Genomic DNA, 12,946 nt, shown 5'->3' on the forward strand with positions numbered 1-12,946 from the left:
CAATAATCTCCCCCTTTGTCAAATAAATATATCATAAGTTGACTTCAATGATAACATACTACTCAATATCTACAAAAACTATTCCTCATTTGGCCTAATCGTGTAGAACTTGTGCTTTTGAAAAATAGTCACAAATTCAAATTTCATACGAGTCTGAAATGTATGGAGATAATGTATAACTTGAATCAACCTTGAAATGAAGAACTTATAACCATTAGGGGGTCCAATAAGTCTACGCTTTTGTCATCTTGACCACCTAATTACTAAAATTAAAGGCTCCAAAATGATAGCACACATACCAATAGTTGATCAGATGTGTACTAAGAGTTAATCATATGTGGACCAATAATTGATCACTTATTATCTTTTTTTGTTTGATGATTGGCCCATTTGTGCACCACTATAAGAACATTTTATAAAGAATAATAAGACTTTGGCTACAAGTACTGCCATTTTTTAGTAAATGACTATTGATACAAGCCATCACTTTGAAGATACCATTTTTTGATCATTTGATATTTGACGATCTCTACAGAATGTGAATACCAAAAAGTCAAACCGTAGCTTTAAATTATTAAATCACATAAAGGTACATAAAAAATAGCGTAGATCCAACTTATGATTTAAGAATCCTAAAAACTACACAAACTAGTTTGAACGACTATTGGATGATCTCTACTAGTCCAAGTGCAACTAGTCCAAGTGCAAAGATATAGTAGTGTTGACGAGGGTCGGAAACGGGGCCAGGTCTAGATTCGTTCAAAACGGTGGAGCAAGGTAAGAACCGACGCAACGGACAAACTTAATATAGACAATGTGACGTAAATCTCGATTAAGCTTTTCATCCAGGCGAATGTTGTGACCTACTCAGCCCGCCATGTTTTCTGCTTTCTCTGCGCTTGCAGCAACTCATAAACAGTGGAATACATGGTGACGCATTAGCTTAGCGAAGCTTAAATTTCAAATATAAACTTCCCCCCCCTACGGCTTCAAATGGCTTCGGAAAAAGAGAAAACGAAGCGGATTGTATTTCTTCGGCCCTGCTGCTAATCAGAAAGAAAGAGATTTGGGCAATTTTTATCTCTCTGCAAAATGATGGTTCCATGGGAGGCTTTGATTTCAGCTCTGTTGTTTGTGATCTTGGGGAGAAATATTTGTGTAGCGGATTCTGAAGGCTGCCATTTTAGTGCCATTTTCAACTTCGGAGATTCGAACTCGGACACAGGGGGACAGGTGGCCGGCCTGGGCTTGGTTTCTCAGCCGCCCAATGGAGAGACTTTTTTCAAAAGGCCCACTGGAAGAGTCTGCGATGGCCGCCTCATCGTTGATTTTTTATGTACGTTTTGCATCCTTTTGTAGCGATCTTCGGATCGGTTCATTTGTTCAATGTTTTTATTGATTGATTTAAAAAAAATGATGTGCATCGACAGGCGAGGGTATGCATTTGCCGTTTTTGAGTCCGTATTTGGAGTCCGTGGGCTCAAATTTCAGTCACGGCGCGAATTTTGCAATCGTAGGGGCCACTGTAAATCGCACTGCAACTACTTTTCCTCTACCCGTGCAAATCGACCAGTTTAAGCGATTTAAAGCACGCGTTTTGGACAATATTTCTCGAGGTATTTATGTATATATTCTCTGTATTTATGTATATATGTTCTTGTTTATGTATATATTCTCTGTATTTATGTATATATGCTGCGTGTATGTGTATATGTGCATTTTATTGGCAAATTCAAAAGACTCAGAATATGTTTATGGTAGGTGAGAATCAAGGCAACCTCCTTCCAACGCGGGAGGCTTTCGAGAAGGGGCTGTATACAATTGACATTGGTCAAAATGACATTTTTCACGCCTTCACTGCCAATCTCACGCTGCATCAAATTAACAATGTCGTGATTCCTCAGACTGTAGACAACATTACATCTCAGTTGAAGGTAATTTTATCTGCTTGCTTCCTTTTTTGTACTTCTTGCACATTATGAAATTAGGTTTTCGAGCAAATTTTCTATTTGGAACAGGTGAAAAAGCACACGATCTTCAGGAAGCTTGTATCAGAATATTATAATTTCAAGGATGCTTTAATCCATCATTACCCCTAAAAAATCTCACTAAATTTTGGGACTATCTGTTTCTTATCACACATTAGCTATTTCTAGGGTTCATCGAACACATGAGATCAAATTGGGGCTGCTGTTGTAGATTTTTGTGGGGGCTAATAAATAAGAAGGGTGCGCAGATTGATCGTATAAATTCAGGTTTAATAAATAATAAATAAAATCTCCCCTTTCTAGGGGATTCATTTTAAGATGGATCATATTCCATGATCCGAAACGATGATAGGATAAATTATTGACGCGATCAAATTGAGAAAATATATATTAATTGATCATAAATTATGAAAATTCACGCATTTAAAATCTCCCCTGTTTAGGAAGTGATATAGGCTTTGTAAAGCAGGCGAATTTGGCACATTTTTGGTTTTTCTCTCCCAATATTTAAAAATGAATGTGTCAGTTCTTTCTGCTTTGATGTAATTTTGATTGAATTGATTAGGGCATCATGTCCTTTTCACAGATAGCTTCTTGTAATAATGTACGTTGTTAATAATTTCCCTTTTTTCTTTCCAGAATGAACTGTGTAAATGTAGTATTGCACGTTGCTAATATTCTCTTCCCTTTTAACAAAGTGAACTGTGTTCCTGTGTATTGATAATATAAATTGTTCCTTCTTACAGAGTAAACTGTTTTAGTGTACATTGCGAATAGTTATCTGTTCTTTTGCAGAAAGTGAGCTCTGACATTGTGCATTGTCATTAGTTTTTGAGTTCTTAAATTACTTTTATTATTGCTGTTAAAAGATTATGTTTTCTATTGAGCTCTGGAATTACTACTGGATGAAGTAATGAGTTTTTGAATTAATGTTTTTTAGTTGAGAATGGATGAGCTTTCTGACTTATTTATTTGGACTCTTAAATCAATTTAAGTAGAATTGAACTACTAAATTAGATTAATTTGTTAAAAGTTAGACTCAAATAAATTATTTTTAATTCATATGAACTTCTCCCCATTTTTACTGTATATCCACAAAATAAAGAATATAACAATTTACTTTTTAAGTTTACAAACTCATTGAGCACCCCAAAAGAAACTCATTAAACCTCAAACAAAAAAAAAGGTTGAAATACAGAATTGATGATACCATCTGTGCCATAGAATCTTTAACCTCTGAAAAATAAAAATGATTTCTTCTAAAAGATTTCTATTATTTTCTTCAACTAAGATAAAAGAATTTATTAATAAAATTAAACAAAGTGAGCACAAGGTGGATACCAATCTTGTTTTCAAATGACATAAACTGAGACAAAGCCTGTAGATTATATTTTATCATAGTGATCTCCTGCGTTGGGCGCCCGTGAATGCTTTTGTCTCTACTCCCTAAATCTATCAGTTTTGGAGTTTGTGCTTGTTTTGATGAAAACACTGTTGTTTGATAGTGCAGGATTTGTACAGTGAAGGCGGTCGAAACTTCGTAGTTCACAACACTGGACCGTTGGGCTGTTTACCTCGAACTCTTGCAGGCATAGAATCTAAAAGTTCGAGGTAAACAGATTCACAATATGGTACATTCATCTTTCTCATCTTGTACAGTCTCTAAAAATTCAATTTTTACTTTTTAGAACAGGAAAAACCAAACCTATTATAGCTTTCCAGTGTAGAATCTGTTTGCCGCCCCATGAAATTTACAAATTCAACTTTTGGGTATTGCTCATTATTCTTTTATGACCTTTTAAAAAAAATCAACTTTTGGGTTGTCTTCTCTGGTAATAATGTATAGTTTTGGTTTTCGAATGCACAGGGTTTGAGCATCCGCTGGCAGCATGTTGTGGCTACAGAGGTTTGCCATATAATTTTAATGATAAAGTGCGGTGCGCACAGACGGGCAATATTAATGGCAGTGTGGTGACAGGCGGGTCTTGCAAAGATCCATCGAAATCAGTGAATTGGGATGGAACTCATTATACAGAGCAAGCAAATTTTCATGTCTGGTCACAAATTGTGTCCGCCAAAAGTTCAAACCCTCCCCTCTCTCCTTACCAAGTATGCTATCATTTTTAGGTCTCTTGTCTAAATTATACTAGATCTCACAGACCTCGAGTCTTGACTGATTTTTTTGAACTTGGCGGAGTGTTCAAATCTAGAAGTTTGAGAGATTCTCCCTAAACCCAGAGATTCAAGCTCTTTTGAAATAGACTGGCTGGGATTTCATTTTGTAATTTGATCTCAAAATGATTTGATACCGATGGGTCTTTGTCGCTGTCTACAATTTAGGTCAAATAATTTTGGAATTCTTTTGAGGATTTTAATTTAGATCCAAGATTTTAAATGGGCTTTGATTAAATGCAAGGTTGGAATGGTGTGAATCAAAGATAATTATTTTTTATTTTTAAATTTTTTTCATGTTGAACCAGTAAAAAATTTGTAGTACTCTCTTCTTTTCTTTAAAACGGATCTTTTTAACTTTGTAATTATCGTGATTTTTTAATCCTTTTCTAGTTGAATGTACATTGTTTATATATTTTTGAAGAGATGTGATTTTAAAATAGATATCCTAACATGAGAATCTTATTGTCTTGCTTCAACTCCATTGACCAATTAAAGAGCATTTTAAAATTAGATGTACATTATTTTTCAAAACAATTTTTTGAAAACATAAGCAAGGTAAGTCTTATGTAACAAGACAACATTCACTTTTTTTTACAAATATTTTTAAAAATAGTTAAAAGCTTTTCACTATAATGATGTAGAAAAATAAAATAATTTATTAGTAATTTTAATTTAATGTGTTATAAATATGTTGATTGTCATGTGCAATTGAGTGTAGTTTTCTTATTGTATAAAATGGCTTGATAGGCTTTAGGATAGTTATTTAGAAATAGGTTTTATTGTATATTGTTAGTGAACAGATTGTCTTTTCAACTATTTAACAAATTCACTCTATGCCCAAGGTATTGGAAAACACAAAATGTTCACAACAGTTGAAAAAACTTCATATTATTTGGTTTTCTCTCTGCATTTTAAAAGTATAGCTTCCTTGTAGAATTTTCAATGAATTCAAAGATTATATTTGCACTTTTACCAGAAAGTACATAAGGTTCTCTCACATACTCCTAGGTAGTGAGGTAAGAATTCATTCAAACAATAAAGAGGAAATTCATCAAACTCTGCTTCCATAGAACATCTATTCAAAGAAATGAATAATACCACAATTGATATTAATCACTCAAAAATCTAAATTAAAACAAACTTACAGTAGAAACAACAACATATATCTTGAATCAATAAATCAGAGCTCATAAAGTAACAATGATTTAAACACTTTGAACGCCAAGTTTCCAAGCCAAATCCAAGATTATATATATATATATATATATATATATATATATATATATATATATATAACTTCCTTCATGCACACAGTCATTCAAAAAGCAAAAACATATATATGTTATCTTTCGATCATTGTTTAAAGTATCTATTTATCAAAATTTCTAGCTATCTATTTTCTAACCCTTAATTAGTTCAATGCCCCAACATTTATAGTTTCATTACATATCCGAAAGGCCTCCATCAAAACCCAACCGTTTCGGTTTAAACAAGGAACAATTATGAACAAGAAAATAGTTATAAAAACAACTGTCAAAATGTAACTGAAACTAACTATCTTGCTCAAACCTTGTTGCCAATTTTCTCTTCTTCGCCCATGGTCTGTTGCACCAACTTCCAGCTTTTGAAAGTGTTCGTGAACTCTTGCATTGCATGGGAATGCAAATTCTTCAAACTCAGCAGCTTGGCCCTACACGCATCCTTTTTCCATTTGAACTCCTTGACCTTCAGGCTTTGACGTGGCATGAGGTTCTTGTTAAGACATAGCATGGATTCAATATTTGCCAGCATAGTGAAATCACTAGCAGTGGGCAATTCATTATCCCTGATTTTCTCAATGGCTTTATTGAAACTTTTAGTTAATGCTTCAGAATACATGTTCCCATCATCAAATTGCAGAATCCCTGTAGGGTTTACTATATTTATGTCTTTAAAGAGTTCCTCATGCATCCTAGTAATTTTGTTCTTGATGGCCTGAAGTTCTTTAATTGCTTCCTTATAAACTGATTCTTTCCAACTAATGTTGTTTTTCATGATGAATAACATGCAAGGATCTACATTCTTCATTGGATTTTCATTCAGAAACTTAAGTACTCCAAATTTCTCAACTTCAGCTACCTGGAATACAATCGCCTGGCACTAGCTCTGTTTAGTTTCCCATCCTGGTATCAAAGTTTGAATTTCTCCCAATAACATTTCTCCTTTGGCATACACATTGGTGAATTCTAAAATGAACTTATTACCTTCCTTGGTAATAACATCTACCCAATCTTTCATTGCATCTGATAGTAGTTTCCCCCTTTGCATTTGTTTCACTAGTTGCTGGCTATTTGCAAAGTTTGGGTCGAAGGATTGGGGGGCTTGAAGAACCGATAGAGCTCCACGATTCATCAAAGAATCAATATAGGTGGCCATAGTCATCACCATACCCTTAAGTTCCTTTTTCTCCTTGCTATTTTTTTCAAATTGAGTTAACATATGGTTGGCAGAAAACTTGAAAAAGTGATTGCCCATGCTCCTATTTATGGTTCCCAGTTTGACTGAAGTGACTTTGAAATCTTCACTGTCAATCACTCTAGACTTTTTTTTTCGCTTATACGTGGCTACTTCAACCGTTATCTTTCTAGTGACTGGATCCTTAGTTAGATGGGCATCAATTTTCAATTTCTTAACTTTTGAACCTCGAGCAATGTACTTGGTTACAATGTCCTTTACAGGTGTTGAAATTGGTTGCAGATTTCTTTTCTTACTAATTGTATTAGATAACCAGGATGAGACAACAGGGTTTACGGTGATTGCTTGAGCATTTTTGGTGGGAGTCATGAACCTTGGTTGATCCACTTTAGGGGCTTCGATGAACTGCACATCACCATCGACACCATCCGAGAAGTTGAGACTATCATTTGAATCTTGTCCCTGAATTGACATCCTTTCTTTTTGAACCTCGTGCTACTTAAGGGCCTCAGATTTAGCTTTAGACCTAGTTCTAGGAGCCATATTTTGTATATAGATTGGTGTCCCCTTCTGCTTACCTTGAGCCAACACACTACCTGCAACAAGAGACAAAAGTTGGGTGTCAGATGTTGATGGTTCATAAAAAGAAACCACTCTTGAAGAGGGTTCATTGGCAATTTGCTTGCTCTATTTCTTTAGCCAATCATCTATGTAAGTGAGTATAAATCTTGCCCTTAGATTTATATCCTTTTCTTAGTCCTGATTCCAGTCTACTTCTAGTGATTTCGATTCATTGGATTCTTCCCAGCTTGGTTCAATCATGTTTGAGCCATCCTCAATTATCCCTTCTGTTAGAAATTTCAGTTTTAGGGAATTGATTTGTTACAATGTCAATCTTGAATGGTCTCTTCTCAATACTTCTTCCTTATCTTTACAGTCCCACCATAAATCTTCTAATTGTGGAGTTGTTGATGGGTGACCTTTAAGACCAAGAATTTGAACTACAAAGCCCTTACTGTCAAAATTTCTTTAGCCTTGGAAAGAACCAAAACTAAATCCAAGCATATTACTTCATATAATAGAGACATTGGTCATACTAATGCAAACCAAGGAACCAAGTTTGATAGGGAAAAATGTCTCCCAATTCTCCTGTGGTATGTTATCTTTAATAATAGAGAATAATTATCTGCAAATTTCAGCTAAAATAAAACAATCCAATGCATATCGTGGAAGTTTTATTGGTTCATCTTCGAATCCACCTATTCTCAAATAGGTGAACTTGGGGAATTGTATGAAATAGCTTCCGTATTGTTGAACCAACCTCTGAGCTTCAGAAGACAATCTAGGCATGGGTGCTTTCTTTAAAGATACATGCACATTTTCAATCAATACATCATGAACCTTTCTAAAATTCTCCAACACTCTGTCCTTTTGTAGCAGGGGGCAATATTGATAAACTGTTATCTCTTCATTCTAGACTTCATGAGGGAGAGTAGAGAGATCACTAATGTAGGCAATGTAGTATGTCAAGTATGAGTCCATGTGGAAACTTTCCTTAGATTCTTTGGCATGTCTTAGTTGCATTCTCAATGAATTAGTGATAATTTCAGCCTAGTCCATCCATTGCTCTCCTTTCAAAATTATTTCTATATAACAATACATCTAGTCCTCGAAGTGGTAAAAACTAGCTGAACCCTTGACTCGATGTAACACCACTACAAGGTCATGAATATGAGGCTTAAGATGATCCTTGGTGACTATATTAGGCAACCTAGAGCCTCCACCATAGTTAGTTTCAGTCCATTTTTTAGCTAGAATATTGTGGAATTGGTTTGGAGTTTCTCTGTATTCAGCTAGGGCTTGGATGGGGAAAAATGTGGCAAATGTATTTTTTGGTAGACGCAGGACAGAGGCAATGGTTTCTCTTGAAATTGATAACACTGGTTCACCATCCTTGTTTACAATACTTTTGCTCCTTACATCATAATGATCAATACAAATTTGAAGCAATTCAGGACTGAGAAGGGCTGGGGGAAAAGCTGCAGCTTCAACTAGACCACTGGTCAGAATTTCCATACACCCATTTGATTCATCAACATGCTCAAGAAAATTTGTTTGCAACTTCTCCAACTTAACACCCTCTAGGTTGGTATCACATATGATAGGCCTTTTACATTCTAAACTTGAAATGTTACCAAAGAAATGTAGCAAAAATTTCATCTTTAAATCAAATACAACAAGGCTTCAAATTGATTATCTTGGAAAACATAGAGATTAGAGAACAAGAACAAGAATTTCTATGTCACTCACCTGTAATTTTTCGAAAAAAATGGTTTTCCTTTCTTTCCTCCTTAACAACTTCTTCTCCAAATTCTTAATTCTTCGCACGACAAACAAAAAGGGAAAGCAAAGCTCATTTTAAGAAGGAAAGAGTACTTACGTAAAAAAGTATAGCCTCATTATGAGGCATTCGTGACAAATCACTTACATTAAGGTTCACACGTTTGAAGGCCTTTTGACATAACCATCTTATTTAATGACTCCCTTTGTGGCTGTATCAATAATGATTAGCCTCATTATGATATCCAATCCCCTTTTTGGTGAAAGATTTTCCACTTTTAATCATAATGGTGATTCTTCACATTGGGAATTAAAACACCTTTTTAATTATTATTCTCTGACACTACAATCAATTCCTTGTGAGATGACGACTCATTTGTACAACATGATCCACTTTCACCAAGAAGCCTTTATCGTTGAACAAATTTGAACTACTTTGAACTGAGGTTCAAAGTGATTCAAAAGAACATCCCTCTGCTTTGTTGCGCATTTCCTGCAAGAAAATTGTTAGAGCAAAAATCCTTTGATTGACCTACTTTGAACTGCTTTCAACTGAAGTTCAAAGTGGTTCAAAGTAGTTCAAATGAAGAGACAATGACGGGAAGAGTTTGGGAACTTTGTACAACACTTCGAATGGTAACAAATACATGAAGCAACAAAAGAAGGACTTCAACAACTGGGTGGGCAAAAGTTTAAGGAAAGATTTTTAAATATGGCGACTCATTGGATAGCTTATATATATATATATATATATATATATATATATGTATATGTAGTACCATCTTGAATACAATGTTAATATTTATTTTATGTCAAAGAGGCGAAGTGTTTCAATTTGATTAAGTGGATTTGTGTTATGAACATTGATATGGTAGACATCTACTCCTTTTTGTGGTGCTAGATTTGCACATCTTTTAAGAGCACATTAATTTCATATGTCAAGGTGGAGCATGATCCATGCCATTTTAAGGAGAAAATCATTGACACCCACCTTGAATTATCAAAATAATTAGAAAAATTTAAATTACAAGTATGTACTCACTTAAAATATAATATAATTATCTTTTATCCAAGTCTTACATACCTTTTACTTTCTTGAAATTCACTTGTATTTTTACTACTTTTCAAAAACCCATATGTGTCATATTCCCATGGATGGTTGTGAGAGAATTCAAGGAAGTTCACGTGAAAGGATGGTTGCGATGGGCCCATGGAAGGACATGAAAAGAATAGTAAGGCAAGTACCCTCTCGTACAATAGGAGACTAATGTAGGGGTACCTAGATCAATAAGAAGGGATTTTCAATGTTCTAACACCCTCTCAATATTGTAATAACCTAGTCTTATGACGACCACTTCTCATTTTTATGCATTGTATTCAGGCTAGAGTACCAATTTCATCTTTCTAACCTATTTCATCAAAGTGTGGTCAATGGTTAGCCTAGTGTGTGGAAAGGGTGCCAATTGTGCCTTTTATTTTATTTTCACCACATATGGCCCACTTGCAACGTTTATAGCTTAGTTTGATGGGTTAGTGTCAAAGTGCGCAAAAGGTTTCAAATATTATCAAAAAGTTCCTTGCAACTTTGACAACATTTTATCAATATGTAATACAATGGCCAACTAATTTTTATTAGGTGGAGCTAGTTGATTTTGGTGTAGGATGGTGTTATAAGCCTTTTACAGTCAAATTATGATGTAACTTGGAGTTTGAATGAAGACTATAGTAAGATTGATTGGTATAGTTCTGTAAAACAACATTTTCCCTTCTCATTTCACTATTGTAAGATTGAATCTGATATGTGAATGAAAACTATGTTCATTATTCGATAATGTATTGAATCCTCTTTCAAATGCTTTTTGTTTGATCCATCTTAGTGACTTTCGAGGCAAGATAGAAGGAAAACAAAAGTAATAACTTTGAAGTTCTCAATACCCTAGAGTTTTGGATATAAATCTATGGAACCCTGACATCACACAGTAGAAATTTCTCAAACCTTGAGAAATATTAGGTTACCTCATGTATTCTAATATGAAAAATGAATCAGATTGTTCCAATCAATCCTTAAATTTTTGAATGATACCCTAGGTTTACATGACCATATGACAATCTAGGAAAGATAGCAAAAGGCATTATAAAGGAATAAAGTGGGGTTTTGGGTGTGATCCAAGGATAGATTCAATTTCTAGGTGAATGTACATAGATTTTCCAATTGGTAGTTTTCTTGAGGAATCAAATTGGTGAAGAGATCCTTTGAGAATCAAACCTAATTACTAATTAGGCTTAACTTTGGTTAAATGTAGTTGACTAGGTCAAATGCTCATTAGAATACTAAAATGAGATCATTAAGGTATATTATCTATTTATATAATTACATCAGAATGATCACCCAAAGATGATTGTACAACTTGATAAGAAGGGATATACATAAAATCTCGGCATGTGTCCATCTTTGTGACCTAATCTCCAAAGCCATCAAACGTTGTCCATCTGTCATCTGAGATGGGAGTGTGGCCTAGGCACTTTTACCATGCCAACCATAGAGTGTTTACTCCCCCGGGGTTCTTCTTGACATGAAGAATGCCCCAAACCTGACACGAGATTCCTAGCTTCCTGGAACAAGATGGATCAAATGGATTAGGTGCAATCCTAAAATATACTAAATACAACCATGTGCCTAGTAGCCTAGTCATAGAATGTGATAAAGAAAAGAAAAGAACACTACACATCTACGCATATGTAGTGAAAGAAAAGTTGTAAAATATCTACCCACATGTACATTCTTTTAATTAAAGCATATATACTCATATGCAAGATAAAAATAAGCATAGTCACACACATATGCTTCATGCCAGAAACAACATACTTAAATGCAATAGATAAATAGCTTGGCAAAGTAGTCACATAATGTGACATGGAAAAGAAAAGAACACTACACATCTACTCATATGCAGTGAAAGAAAAGTTGTAACATATCTACCCACATGTACATTTATTTTAATTAAAGCATATATACTCATATGCAAGATAAAAATAAGCATAGTCACACACATATGCTTCATGCTAGAAACAATATACTTAAATGCAATAGATAAATAGCTTGGCCAAGCATTAAATTTGCCAACATTAGTGAAAAGAGAGACAAAATGTAATGAATCCTACTCTTCAAAATCTAACAAGTTGAGAGAAGCAAAAATATAATGCATCCATCCCCACCCTCCCTTATGCCACATTACACCCATCTCATAAAGGAATAAGACAACACCACTCAGGACAACATACAATTATATCATATTTCCATATTAACACAATGAATGTTCTCAACTACATTTAGTTGAACCATATATTTTAGGACTATAGTAATATTAGATGTTGAACAAATTTCAATGTGTTATCCCCACATAAACATAACTAAGACATGTTTGCACGAACATATAATGATTCACCTTAACTCAAGGAGTACCTTAGGTTTAGAATTTATCCATTTTTTTAAAATCTTCGCTGAGTCATGGATTTGGCAAAATAAATCATAAAACTACAAAACTTTCTTTAATACATTCATTTCATATCACAATGAATTGTGGATTTCCAATGTTTGTCTAAGTATTTCAAGTGTGATTCCAAAGAAAGTATTCATTTATCAAGTGGACGTATCATTTCATAATAATGAAGGTTAAGTTTGTCATGATACTATACATACTACCAAGAAAGCATGATACAACTATCATTTTGTATCATAAAATGCATCATAATTTAAGGAATCAACACTCATAGGGTGCCCTCAACATATAAAGATAACTTTGTAAGAGAATTTTAAAACCACATTCATAACTAGAGTTTCTTATAATGAATTACATACCAACAACCTGAATAGTTATATTCTAGTGAAAACTCCATATTACACATAAGTACGAGCATACTGAGAGTGTTATAAGGTTATTCAATATTACCTATCAGTTTGAAACTAACAAAATGACATGCATTCAATT

At 34.2% G+C, this 12,946-nt stretch overlaps 1 protein-coding gene across 1 annotated transcript; it reads left to right on the forward strand.

The window, feature by feature from the left end:
• Positions 1 to 709: 709 nt before the first annotated feature.
• On the forward strand, positions 710 to 4,448 carry LOC149561290 (GDSL esterase/lipase At1g09390-like). Its single transcript, XM_089825058.1, has 5 exons — positions 710 to 1,336; positions 1,431 to 1,616; positions 1,762 to 1,934; positions 3,499 to 3,619; positions 3,856 to 4,448. The coding sequence occupies exons 1-4, from the start codon at positions 1,093 to 1,095 to the stop codon at positions 3,601 to 3,603; spliced, it is 708 nt and encodes a 235-aa protein (XP_089681184.1). The 5' UTR covers positions 710 to 1,092; the 3' UTR covers positions 3,604 to 3,619; positions 3,856 to 4,448.
• The last annotated feature ends 8,498 nt before the right edge of the window (positions 4,449 to 12,946 follow it).

Source organism: Cupressus sempervirens, chromosome 4 (genome assembly GCF_028749045.1).
Source record: "Cupressus sempervirens isolate cs-2001-9-10 chromosome 4, ASM2874904v1, whole genome shotgun sequence".
NCBI lineage: Eukaryota > Viridiplantae > Streptophyta > Pinopsida > Cupressales > Cupressaceae > Cupressus > Cupressus sempervirens.

What these genes read in the sequence shown, in the direction of transcription:
- LOC149561290 (XM_089825058.1), top strand. Translation starts at nt 1,093, where the DNA reads ATGATGGTTCCATGGGAGGCTTTGATTTCAGCTCTGTTGTTTGTGATC. An exon ending in CCTCATCGTTGATTTTTTAT is followed by an intron (nt 1,337 to 1,430) that starts GTACGTTTTGCA and finishes GTGCATCGACAG; the next exon opens with GCGAGGGTATGCATTTGCCG. An exon ending in TTTGGACAATATTTCTCGAG is followed by an intron (nt 1,617 to 1,761) that starts GTATTTATGTAT and finishes TGTTTATGGTAG; the next exon opens with GTGAGAATCAAGGCAACCTC.